Here is a 13,748-nt window from a genome sequence, read left to right as displayed (position 1 = left end):
AGACAACGTCATGTCCTCCAAAAAGCCGCAGAAAAAGCGGAAACAGTGGACCAGAACAGCCCCACAATGGTGGGTAATGATTCAGGGCCCTCTGATTTGGAGGCAACAGCAGATGCCGACCAATGGAAACACAAACCGTACAGCATCCCTATACATAGAGATCTTGATACAAAAGCAAAATACGGCGAATGCAGTCGTAACAAGCTGAGGAACTCCTCCAAGACAGGGAAGACCCAGACAGCAGGGCCCTGAGGATTGATTTAATTAAGGAGGTGGAGATGGGACTGGATAAAGCCAAACCTTGCAAGACCACAAGGATGAAGATGGATAACAGAAAAAAGCACGGAGGTGGAACAGCTCTTAACCCCGGTGCTAAAAAGAGATGGGCCGTCAAGAAGGCCGCATGCAAAAGAACCCAGACATTATATCAGAAAGACCGTAAAAGGTTGGCACACCAAATTATGGGTGCACCTGCTGCAGCAAGCTGCTCTGCAAACAAAGAGAAGCTAGAAAAATTCTTTCCAGCAAAACTGCCCAAGCCTAATAACAAGGCAAACATAAATAAAATTGTGGAATGCACAGATCGGAAAGACCACAGCAAACTGATGATGCCTACAGAGAAAGAGGAGATCGAATTAGCACTCAAAGGCATTAACGAGACAAGTGTGACCAAGCCAGACGGCATGAAAGTCAGTGACATACTTGACATAATGGAAGACGATGAGACCTTACTCCCATGACTCTACTCTTTGGCTCAAATCAACCACAATCTCGGAGACTTTAAGGAAAAGTTGTATGGTACTGATTCCTAAAACCGAAGATGTTTAACTCTTAAAAAACATCAACAACTGGTGGCCGATTACAATCGGGTCCATGTTGCTGTGACTTTTCACAAAGATCATGACGAAGGGGCTAAGTGAGGCTGTGGAATACAACCCTCGGCAGAAAGGCTTCATAGTCACCACCCCTGGATGCAATGAGAACAATGTTATCCTATAGAACATCATGAAAGGGACAAAGAGGAGCAGAAAAGAGTTGGCTTAAATCTTTGTGGACTTCGCCAAAGCCTTTGACACCCTTCGGGCACAACATGGTTTTGAAGGCCCTTGGAATGATGGGCATGCCCGAGGTGTTTGTTCACCAGGTTGAGGACCTTTTACACTGATACAGCCACAGTTATAGAGTAATAGAACCAAAAATGAATCAATTCTCATAAAGAGAGGCGTAAAGCAGTCTTTCACCACTGCTCTTTAACATCACTACGGACCCCCTCCTATGCTTGCCAGAACAAGCTAAAATGGGTGTGGCGATGTGACTGAATAACAAGTCCATCAACTGTTCATCGCTTGCTTTTGCGGACGAGCAATCCTCCGGAATGATCAAGAATCTTCAAATCATATTGTCATTCTGTGAGCCACCTTCTTGAACCATTGCAGTCCCATAGTGCTGTTAGGGAGAGAGTTCCAGGATTTTAACCCAGCGACAATGAAGGAACAGTGATATATTTCCAAGTCAGGATGGTGTGTAACTTGGAGGGAAACTTGCAACTGATGGTATACTTAATGGAGAAAAATAATGCAAGGCAATGGGGAAAGAGCAGAGGAGTGGGACTAATTTGATAACTCTATCATAGATCCGGCACAGTCACGATGGCCCGAATGGCCTCCTTCTGTGATGTATCATTGTGTGATTCTAATATGATATTTCTGCAATTTTTCCATATTAGGAATTATCGCGGACAAGCATATGCAAAGCAAGGAATGTTCAGAGAAGCAATTGTGGATCTGTCTGCCGCTATTCATTTGGATCCTAATAACTGGGTGGCTTTCTATCACCGAGGCTGCCTGCTACGAAAGATTCACCCAGCCCAAGCTTTACAGGACTTTAGTGTTTCAGGTAGAATGTAAACTTAATTAATACTGTTGTTTGTGGTTATCCAGATATTAAGAGAAGTTGATTTGTCCACTGAGTACTGTATATTTTTTTTATTTTATGGAGGATTACCACATAAATGATATTGATAGCACTAGATTGTAGCTTTCTGCAGTTTAGTCAGTTATTAATGGTCAGGGAGATGTTGATCTTGACTGATATTTAGGTACAAAAATTCTCAGAGACACGGTGCTGGCAATTATATCAGAATTATGCATGCCAGTGACCTTTGTCAATGTCCTGCTGGAGAATACAGGATTAGTTTGAGGTCACCTGATTGAAATACTACCTGTGGGCACCTGCGCCATTTAAGACATATCTTGGGTACCTGCCAATCTGCACAGACCGGAAAGCCTGATCCAGATGCTGGTTGGGACGGGCGGACAGTTCCTCCTTTAAATTACGATTTTGTCACCCTTTTGTAAAGGGGCCAATAATCTTTGTCAGCCTATATGCATCTTCTCATTGGGTGTATAGACTGCCACTGTTCCTCCAGATCTTTGAAAGGCTGGGGTCATGGGGGCTCCTAAGTGGGGTGTCCCTGCCTTTGGCCCCACTCCTGTACCAGAGGTTCCATTCATTACAAAGCCATTTCAGCTAAATAGGTTAGGGAAGGCCAGAGGTCATGCTTACAAGTTATGTAAGGGTAGAACTAAGTTGGCTGTTCAGCGGTTCTTCTTTTCCCAGAGAATAGTGGACCTGTGGAACATGTTGCCAGTTTGTGTGATGAATGCTGATTCTCTGTATTCCTTCAAGCGAAAGCTGGACCTGTTTCTGGCTGGGGTGGAGATCACCTCAAACAAGAAGTAGGTATCCTATAATGTAAAACAGGAACCATGTGATCTGGACTAGTTTTGATCGCCTAATGAGGTTGGAGAAGAATTTTCAAGTTTTTTTCCCCCTCTTAATTGGTCTGGGTTTTTCTTTAATCTGTGTTTTTTGCCTCTCCCAGGAGATTCCATGGCTCCGGGAAGGTGGAGATTGTATGCATTGTGATGTATAATGCATTACAACTTTGTGGGACAGGCTGGTTGTCCAATAGATATTTTCGTATTCGTCATTTTCATATTTGGAAACTCAGCCTGAAGATCAGTATCCAGCTTATCTAGGGTTTGGCCTGGTTTGTGGCCATTCTGCCACTCTCATTGGAGTTGCTGTGGGAGTATGCCAGAAGGTTTGTGGAATTCAGCCACCTGATATTCAGAGATTGTTTTAAACATCTTATAATATAATATAGATCAAAGCAATATAGATAAATGACCATGATAAGAACCCTTAAACCATGTTAAAGACCATCATCGCAATGTCCTAAAAATGTGGCCAAACTACTAGTATCTGCAGAAGATAGGTGAGGGTTACTGCCCTTGATATCAAGGCAACATTCGGCCAAGTGTTGCACTAAGGAGCCTTAGCAAAACTGAGGTCAGGTGGGGTGAAAGGAAACACCCTCCAGTAGCAGGAGTCAAACCTGACAGAAAGAAAGATGGCGCCATCAATAAGACCACCTATTTCCACCTCTGTAACATTGCCCGACTCCGCCCCTGCCTCAGCTTAACTGCTGTTGAAACCCTCATTCATGCTTTTGTTACCTCTTGACTTGACTATTCTAACGCACTCCTGGCTGGCCTCCCGCTTTCTACCCTCTGTAAACTTGAGGTAATCTAAAACTTTGCTGCCTCACACCAACTCCCGTTCACCCATCACCCCTGATCACTGATCTACATTGTTTCCCGGTTAAGCAAAGCCTCAATTTTTAAATTCTCCTTGTTTTTAAATCACTCCTTGGCCTCCCTATCTCTGCACTTCTCCAATTCTGGCCTCTTGAGCATCCCTGATTTTAATCACTCCATTATTGGTGGCCGTGCATTCAGCTGCCAAGCCCTTAAGCTCCAGAATTCCCTCCGTAAACCTCTCCGCCTCTCCACCTCTTTCCTCATTTAAGATACTCCTTAAAACCTACCTCTTTGACCAAGCATCTGCCCTAATATCGCCTTATGTAGCTCGGAGTCAATTTTTTTTTGATAATGCTCCTGTGCAGTGCCTTGGGCCGTTTTACTACGTTAAAGGTTCTATATGAATACAAGTTGTTGTTGTTGTGGTTGTTGGAGGCCAGTCATTGTAGCCCCAGGACATTACTGCAGGAGTTTCTCAGGGACGTATCCTCTCCCCATCCATCTTCACCTGCTTTTATCAATGGCCTTCCCTTTGTCATAAGGTTAAACGTGGGGTTGTTCTGTCAGTTCCACCATGTTGGGCTCCATTCTTTGGAGCATCCCTTGCCAACCAACAGCAGTGCTTGCATGACATCAGGCTCGGGTAACATTCTCGACACATAAGTGACAGGTGATGACCACTTGAAGATGAGAAAGTCTCGCCATCTCCCCTTGGGTTTGACCAGGACCACTATCATTGAGTCCCCCACCATCAATATCTTAGGAGTTTTCAGTGATCCGAAGCTTAACTGAACCAGCCATATCAACTAAATAGTTACAAGAACAGGGCAGAGGCTAGGTATTCTCCGATGAGGTAGGGGTTTCAGTGCAGGAGCGGCGGCAATCTAGAAGGTGGTTTAATGTGGGGTCTTTAATACTGCTTCAGGATCCCCGTCATTTTATTGATTCGTTTGTATAAGCTTAAAGTAGTTCTCAGCTGTGGTGAGTGCTTCTCCCGACATCACAATAAAGGATCCAATCATCACTCCCTCCCCCTCCCCCCAACTATCGCCACCGCCACTCTCAACCGCTCTCCCCCCCCCATCACCACTGCCCCCAACACCGATCCCCGCAATCTTCAGCCCAGATCTTGACCCCGGAACTTCGGCACTGCGTTTCCTCACCCTATAATCCCAGATCTAGGCCCTGTATTGCCTTGAATTATATTGCACCACCCCTCTTCCCCACCTGCTTAGCCATAGGTGAGCTCAGGCCAATTGTAGTTCCATGTTCAAGTTATGGGCTGGAGATCACAGGGGCCGGTGTCAGGAGCAATGGTGATCATGGTGGGGTGGGGGGTAGTTGGGAGCGGCGGTGGCAATAGTTGAGGGGATGAGGAGGGAGCCTTTATGATGATGTCAGTTCAGAACTACTTTAAAATTGTGTCTATTTGCAACACCAGCTTTCCCATTGGTCCCCTTGGAGCACAGACCAGATTTCTCATTGGTCCCCTTGGAGGACAACAACAATAACTTGTATTTATATAGTGCCTTTAACATAGTGAAACGTCCCAAGGCACTTCATAGGAGTATTATGAGATAAAAACATTAGACACCGAGCCGCATAAATAGAAAATAACACAGGCGACCAAAAGCTTGCTCGAAGGGGTAAGTTTTAAAGAGCATCTTGAAGAAGAAAAGGGAGGCAGAGAGGTTTAGGCAGGGAGTTCCAGTGCTTGGGGCATAGGCAACAGAAGGCACAGCCACCAAGGGTTGAGTGATTATAATCAGGGATGCTCAAGAGGGTATAATTAGAGGAGCGTAGACATCTCAGAGGGTTGTGGGGCTGAAGGGGATTACAGAGCTAGGGAGGGGCGAGGCCATGAAGGGATTTGAAAATAAGGATGAAAATTTTGAAATCGAGGCGTTGCTTAACCAGAAGCCAACATAGGTCAGCGAGCACAGGGGTGATGGGTCAGTGGGACTTGGTTCGAGTTAGGACACAGGCAGCTGAGTTTTGGATCACCTCTAGTGTACATAGGGTAGAATGTGGGAGGCCACCCAGGAGTGCATTGGAATAGTCAAGTCTAGAGGTAACAAAGGCATGGATGAGGGCTTCAACAGCGGATGAGCTGAGGCAAGGGTGGAGACCTTACGGAGGTGGAAATAAGCGAACTTAGTTATGCGACGGCTATGTGGTTGAAAGCTCATTTCAGGATCAACTATGGCATCAAGGCTGCGAACAGTCTGGTTCAGCCTCAGACAACAGTTGGGGAGAGGGATGGAGTCAGTGGCTAGGGAATGGAGTATGTGGTGGGGATCAAAAATAATGGGCTGTAAATTGCGACATTCCAGGTGCGTACGATGTACGAGAAGGACATCGCGTGCAGGGATTTGGGCTATTTGCCCAACTCTTGTCCAGCGAATGTCCTTCAAACTCTTATGCCTGGTAAAAGCAGTCGTATAGCATACTTTTACCAGCGTAAGAGTTTTAAAAGATTAAAAAAAATGATTTTATCACTAATTTTAATATTAAAAACCCTGTCCATTAAGGTAACTTTATTTTTACCTCTATTAAAATATGTTAACAAAAATTCTCATTTTTTTTTGTCTAAAACATTTAATTAAAGGACGCATTTATTTGTACTGTAAAAATGGCCGCTCCTTGTCTCTGATTGATCCCCTTGGAGGATAAGCCACACCTTGAAGTTTCTCTGGAATGTGTAACTGAACTCACTGACTTCACAAATTGTAACTGAATCCGCTTTGACTTCCAGAAGCCACAGAGGATAGATCTCCCCAGATGCCACCAAGTGCCAGCCGAAGTCGCTTATCCCTGCGCAAGTGAGTCCATCCCCCAGCCAAAGACCCTTGCTCCCCCCAGTGCAAGTGCTGCCTCCCCCAGCTAACGTCCCTTACCACAGTGCAAGTGCATGACATTACCCCCCCCCCACCCCTGCCATAGATGGGGCATTGTGTGCGGATTGTTAACAGGTTTATTGGGTATGAAGTGTCAGTGTTGTGACTTCTGGACTTTATCCACTCCAATGATGTCGGGTGTGGGTGTAAAGGGGGCTGGAAGAACATGATTTATCTACATGAATTTTCGCCCTCCTCCCCCCACCCCGTCTCTCTCCCCACCCCACCAGGTTTGGGGCCGCACTTCCGGTCCGGCACTTCCGGTTCGGGCGGAGGTGAGACTCGACCGGGCAGGAGGATCGGGGGCGGGGACTCCACAGCAAAAGCATACAAATAGTCACTTCGTTAATTAAATTCAATTTCAATTAATTTTAAATATATGAAGTATTTTTCTTATTTATTTAAAATGTTTGTGTTTTGGAGGGTATCCTCATTCATAGAAATGATGAACTCTGTACAAACGGAATTCACCATTACTATGAATGGGGATCTGCCATTTTCATTGCTTGGTCTGGCCCACGTGATCCCAGGCTGCACATACACTCCTGGAATAAGTGGGCCTCTGCGCTGGGCTGCACAAGTGATCGTTCCTCCAGGGCCACCAGGTACATTCGTAAATATTTTTGTGGTTGGACATCTGCCCACGGGTAGCGTCTCACAGCAATTTCAGGGCCAATTATCTTTTTTTGTTAAGGCTGCAATTTTGGGACATAAAGTCTAACCATCACACAGCAGCAGTTCCAAGCTTTGGTACAGCTGAATGCAAGTGATTCTTTTCAGAAAACTGCAGGATATGTGGACTGAATTGTTGTAGGACAAAGCTGCTTACTAAAAGCTACAGATTTATGATATATAATGGATATCTAAGATGCTAAACAGTGTTAAACTTGTGGCCTGGGTATGTGGACCAACAACTTCCACCTGAAATCTTATGTCTGTAAAGTAATCAAAGAGAAAAACTTTACTTCTAACTTTGGGGTTGAATTTTCATGGAGGTTCTGTCTGTTGCCCGCCACAACGTCAGCAGAACATATGCGGAAACCACAGAAGTATGGCATAAATGCTGCTTCTCCAGTGTTTCCATATAAAAAAAAAATTAAAAAATAATTTTTTGTCTAAAATATTTAATTAAATTCAATTTCAATTAATTTTAAATATGTGAGGTGTTTTTTTTATTTTGTTGTGTTGTGTTTCTATGTTTTTGTGGGTATTCTCATTGACAGTAATGGGACCTCGTACAAACGGAGCTCCTATTATTATCAATGAGAATACTCCAATTTCATTGATGATCCTGGCCCATGTGATCCCAGGTTGTGCTTACATTCCTGGGATTTGTGAGACCATGGGCTGTGAAAGGAAGCCTCGGACTGAAAGTATACAGTCCTCCTGGACCACCAGGTACTTTAGTAAAAAAATGTTGCTTGCTTGAAACCTCCGACCGCAATTTTTGGGCCAAAGGCTTTGGTCTTCCAAATATTCAATTGGAGGAAGTTTCTGCTCATCCAGAATTAGACGTTGGACAAGCAGTCTGAAAATTTAGAGACTGTGGAAGGGTCGAGAGAAGTGGTATTGAGGTAGAGCTGGGTGTCATTCGTGCTGTGTTTTCAGATGATGTCGCCAAGGGGCAACATGTAGATGAAAAATAGGAGGAGGCCAAGGATAGATCCTTGGGGGACACCAGAGATAACGATGCAGGGGTGGGAAGAGAAGCTGTTACAGATGATTCTCTGGCTACGATTAGCTAGATAAGAATGGAACCAGGCTAGTGCAGGGTGGAGAGGCGTTGGAGAAGGATAGAGTGGTCAACCTTGTCAAAGGCTGCACACAAGTCAGGAAGGATGAGGGGGGATAGTTTGCCTTTGTCAGTCACAAAGGATGTTATTTGTACTTTGATGATAGTTGTTTCGGTACTGTGGCAGACGCGGAAACCGGATTTGAGGAATTCAAACATGGAATTGTGTGAAAGGTGGGCATGGATTTGGGAGGCGACAACAAGTTGAAGGATTTTGGAGGGGGCTAGGGGGTTGCAGTGGGGTGGTAGTTTGCAAGGAAGGAGGGGTCGAGGGTTTTTTTTTGAGGAGAGGGGTTGTCATGTATGTACTTTTGGGATCACTAGCCACTAGATGGCATCCATTGGGCTGCACGCACGTGTGTGCAGCCCAAGTATAAAAGGCCAGCCATTTTGTATATTGGTCACTTTGGGCCTTAATAAAGCAGAGCCAAGGTCATACTGCTTGGCGTTAAACAGTTCTCAGTCTAACAGTTATTGCATCCACAACATTTGGCGACGAGGCAACAAGAACCTTTGCATGCAAAAATGAGCACAATTGGATTGTTGGAGTGATTTGTGGAGGAGAAGATTGCGTAGACTTTGTGAGCCATTTGAGCCAGTTCTTCGTGGCCAACAAAATGGAGGAGGTCGGCGACGCAGATTGGCGCCGGGCAGTGTTCCTCACTGTTTGCGGTCCAAAAATTGATGGTCTGGTAAAGAATCTACTCCTATCTGTGAGTCCAACAGAGAAGATGTATGAAGAATTGTGTACACTGGTACAGGACCACCTTAAGCCAGACGAAGGCAGCATCATCTCGAGATACAGATTTTACACGCACGTTCGCTCAGAGGGCCAGAATGCGGCGGAATTCGTTGCCGACCTGAGATGTCTAGCGGGACCGTGTAAGTTTGGAGCTGAATTGGCAGACATGCTGCAGGACTTCTTTGTAATCGGCATCAACCACGAGGTGATCCTGCGTAAACTACTGGCGGTGGAGACATTGGACTTGAACAGGGCCATCATGATTGCTCAGTTATGCATGACGACAGATATCAGTGAAGAAGCGAAACTTGGCAAATACTGTAAATATAATTGATTCGGCGTTCAGCAAAGTGGCACATGGCAGGGGCTACCTGACTGCGTACGCAAAACCTGTGGCTGCCTAAAGTCCACCAGCGGGAATGCATCCGATTTCTCCATGTTGGCGTTGTGGGAGAAATCACCGGCTCTAGCAGTAATGATTTAAGCAATATAGTTGCAAAGGCTATCTGAGAGTGGGGTATCTCCAGCACAAGTGTCCGCAGATGAGCAAGTGTGCTGCGACACACCACGTGGAGGATGATGGTCAGACTAGTACGGTTCCGGATACGCAATCCGAGATACCAGAGGAGGAAGTGTATGGACTGTACTCGTTTCTAACTAAGAGTAAACCAATAATGATCAACGTGAAATTTAATGGGGTGCCGGTATCGATGGAACTGGACATGGGGGCGAGTCAATTGATAATGAGCCAGAGGGCATTCGACAAGTTGTGGGATACTAAGGCTGTGAGGCCCAGGCTGAGTCCAGTCAATGACAAGTTGCGCACGTACACCAAAGAACTCATAACGGTGATTGGCAGTGCCACAATTAAAGTGTCGTATGACGGTGCAGTTCACGAGTTACCGCTATGGATTGTCCCAGGCAATGGCCCAATGCTTTTCGGCAGGAACTGGCTTGAAAAAACTCAGATGCGATTGGAACGACATCACGGCGTTGTCGTCGGTGAAAGATACATGTGCCCAAGTACTGAGCAAGTTCCCCTCGCTGTTCGAACCAGGCATCGGCAACTTCACAGGAACCAAGGTGCAGATCCACGTGGACTTGGATGCAAGACCCGCACATCATAAAGCTCGGGCAGTTCGTATATGATGAGGGAGAAGGTCGAAATCGAACTGGACAGACTCCAGCGATAAGTGATCATATCACCGGTTGAATTTAATGAATGGGCCATGTTCCTGTGCTGAAAAGTGATGGTACAGTCAGAATCTGTGGATACAACAAGGCTACGATCAATAGGGTTTCGAAACAGGATCAGTACCCGTTACCGATGGCTGATGACTTGTTTGCAACGCTAGCCGGGGGGGAAGTCATTCTCCAAACTGGACTTGACGTCGGCCTACAAAACACAGGAGTTGGTCGAGACGTCGAAGAGACTTACGTGCATTAACACACATAAAGGACTGTTTATTTATCACAGGTGTCCTTTTGGAATTCGCTCGGCGGCAGCAATATTTCAGAAGAATATGGAGAGTCTACTGAAGTCCGTTCCCAGAACCGTCGTGTTCCAAGATGACATCCTGATCACAGGTCGTGACTCCGAGGAACATTTGAACAACCTGGAAGAGGTTCTACATCGTCTGGACAAAGTGGGACTCAGACTGAAACGCTCGACGTACGTCTTCATGGCACCAGAGGTCGAATTCCTGGGGAGGAAAATTGCTGCTGATGGCATCAGGCCCACGGACGTGAAAACCAAGGCCATCAAGAATGCACCCAAGCCGCAGAATGTGACGGAGCTGCGTTCATTCCTGGGTCTATTCAACTACTTCGGTAACTTCCTACCTAAATTGAGCACCTTATTAGAACCACTACACATGCTGCTAAGAAGAGGCGACAACTGGGTGTGCAGTGCATCACAAGACAGAGCTTTTGAGAAAGCCACTAATTTGCTTTGCTCTTAACAAGCTGACCAGTCGCGTATGCTTCAAAAAGTTTGTCTAAAGCGGAAAGAGCCTACAGCATGGTAGAGAAAGAAGCACTAGCCTGTGTGTATGGGGTTAAAAAGATGCATCAATATCTGTTTGGTCTTCGATTTGAACTGGAGACCGATCACAAGCCGTTCATTTCACTGTTCTCTGAAAACAAAGGTATCAATATTAATGCTTCATCCCGCATCCAAAGGTGGGCGCTGACATTATCCGCTCATGATTATGTCATTTGCCATAGACCTGGCACTGAGAATTGTGTCGATGCTTTGAGCCGTCTGCCGTTGCCCACACCAGAGGTGGAAACGCCACAACCGGCAGACCTATTGTTAGTTATGGATGCTTTTGAGAGTGAAGGAACCTCTGTCATGGTTCAACAAGTTAAGACCTGGACCAGCCAGGGCCCGATTTTATCAGTTGTGAAGAGTTGCATCCTCAAAGGTGATTGGTCTGCCATACCCAAGCAAATGTGCGAGGAGACTCAACCTTACATTCGTCGCAAAGACGAACTGTCTATTCAGTCGGATTGTATACTGTGGGGCAATCATGTTGTTATGCCCAAGAAAGGGAGAGAGGAATTTGTACGTGAGCTACATAGCACATAGCACATAACACACAATGATGAAAGCCATCGCCAGGTCTCATGTATGGTGGCCGGGAATTGACTCTGAACTGGAATCATGTGTGCATCAGTGCAACACTTGCATACAGCTCAACAAAGCACCAGCGGAATCGCCACTGAATCTGTGGTCGTGGCTGTCCAAACCATGGTCCAGGATCCACATAGACTTTGCAGGTCCCTTCCTGGGGAAGATGTTTTTAGTTGTGGTGGATGCATATTCGAAGTGGATAGAGTGTATAATCATGTCATCCAGCACATCCACAGCTACCATTGAGAATCTCAGTGTCATGTTCACGACACATGGTCTGCCTGACATTGTTGTTAGTGACAACGGATCGTGCTTCACCAGTCAGGAGTTTCAAGAGTTCATGCAACTCAATGGTATCAAACATGTAAGGTCAGCACCATTCAAACCTGCATCCAATGGGCAAGCAGAACGTGCTGTCCAAATCATAAAGCAGAGTATGAAGCGAGTAACCCAAGGGTCACTGCAGACCTGCCTGTCATGCATACTGCTTAGTTACAGGACAAGACTGCACACGCTTACCAGGGTCTCGCCTGCTGAACTAATGATGAAGAGAGGTCTTAAGACCAAGCTATCTCTTGTACACCCTGACTTGAATAATCATGTTGAATTTCGAAGACAAAGTCAGCAAGGGTATCACGATCACACAGCTGTATCACGCAATATTTCTGTAAATGATCCTGTATATGTTCTGAGTTATGGTCAGTATCCCAAGTGGATCGCTGATACTGTCATGGCCAAGGAGGGCAACAGAGTATTTATTGTCAAGCTCAAAAATGGGCAAACATGCAGGAAACATATGGATCAGACAAAGCTGCGGCACACAGACAAACCGGAACAGTCGGAGGAAGAGACAATTGACGACCAACCAACCTACCCCCAATCATCAGAGGACTCAGTGGTCATCAGTGAATCGGGACTTTCAATCACTAACATGTTCAATGAAAATGGACTTTCAATCCCTGACATGGCCATTGCCACTCCCACCAGGTCAGCCACCCAGCCACCAGTCACAACAGACTTTGAACACTCACCCAATGCTGGAGTTGAATTGAGACGGTCAACCCGGGAGCGTAAAGCACTGGACTGTCTCAATTTGTAAAAGACTGTTAATATCTCAGAGGGGGGTATTGTAATGTATGTACTTTTGGGATCACTAGCCACTAGATGGCGTCACTGTTGGAGGCCACTGGGCTGCACTCACGTGTGTGCAGCCCAAGTATAAAAGGCCAGCTATTTTGTATATTAGCAACTTTGGGCCTTAATAAAGCAGAGCCAAGGTCATACCTCTTGGAGTTAAACAGTACTCAGTCTCACGGTTATTGCATACACAACAGGGGTGTTGACGGTAGGTTTGAGGGAGAGGGGAACAGTACCTGAGAAGAGAGATCCGTTAACAATGTCAACTAAATTGGGAGCCAGAAAAGGAAGTTGGGTGGTCAGCAATTTGGTGGGAATAGGATTTAAGGAGCAGGAAAGTGAGTCTCATGGACAGGATAAGCTCGGAAAGACCGTGAGGGGAGATCGGAGAGAAACTGGAGAAAGATGTGAGCTCAGGGCTAGGGCAGAGGGAGCCTTACGAGGAAGTTTGGCCCGGTGGACTAGGGGAATGAAGGGAAGAGGCAGAGGTGGCCGAACGGATGATCTCAATCTTAGAGACAAAGAAGTCCATGAGCACCTCACACTTATTGTTGGAGGTGAGGGTGGAGACTGGGGAGAGGGGTTTAAAAAGACAGTTAGCAGTGGAGAATAGAAGCCGGGGTTTATCTTTACATTCCAGAATGATTCTCGAATAGTGAACGATTTTGGCAGGTGAGAACAGGACCCAACAGTGCTTTTTGTGGTCCAGCCAAATCTGGCGGTATTTGGCTAAACCAGTGTCTACCATATCCGTTCAAGTCTCTGTCCCTTGGAGAGCGAAGATCAGGGCTTTACCAGGATGAACGGCTAGGGTGAAAGAGAGTAATTGTTTTAACAGAGAGTAGGGCATCAAAGGTGGTGGTGAGGGTGTGATTGAGCAGATCGGTAGCTGCAGAAATGTCAAGATGAATGGAGGGCCAAAGGCTGGACAGTTGGGAGT

At 46.0% G+C, this 13,748-nt stretch overlaps 1 protein-coding gene across 10 annotated transcripts in view; it reads left to right on the top strand.

Moving 5' to 3' along the window:
• The window catches only part of ttc6 (tetratricopeptide repeat domain 6), a 630,178-nt gene that overhangs the window by 371,379 nt on the left and 245,051 nt on the right, over nucleotides 1–13,748 (top strand). For all 10 annotated transcript variants that reach the window (XM_070879081.1, XM_070879080.1, XM_070879076.1 and 7 more), the window contains one exon: nucleotides 1,727–1,896. In XM_070879081.1, coding sequence (XP_070735182.1) covers nucleotides 1,727–1,896 — 170 coding nt within the window. The remainder of the gene's footprint in view (nucleotides 1–1,726; nucleotides 1,897–13,748) is intronic.

Source organism: Pristiophorus japonicus, chromosome 4 (assembly GCF_044704955.1).
Source record: "Pristiophorus japonicus isolate sPriJap1 chromosome 4, sPriJap1.hap1, whole genome shotgun sequence".
Classification (NCBI taxonomy): Eukaryota; Metazoa; Chordata; class Chondrichthyes; family Pristiophoridae; genus Pristiophorus; species Pristiophorus japonicus.
The sequence above is the reverse complement of the archived record's forward strand: the minus strand, read 5'-3'. Positions and strand labels throughout refer to the sequence as shown.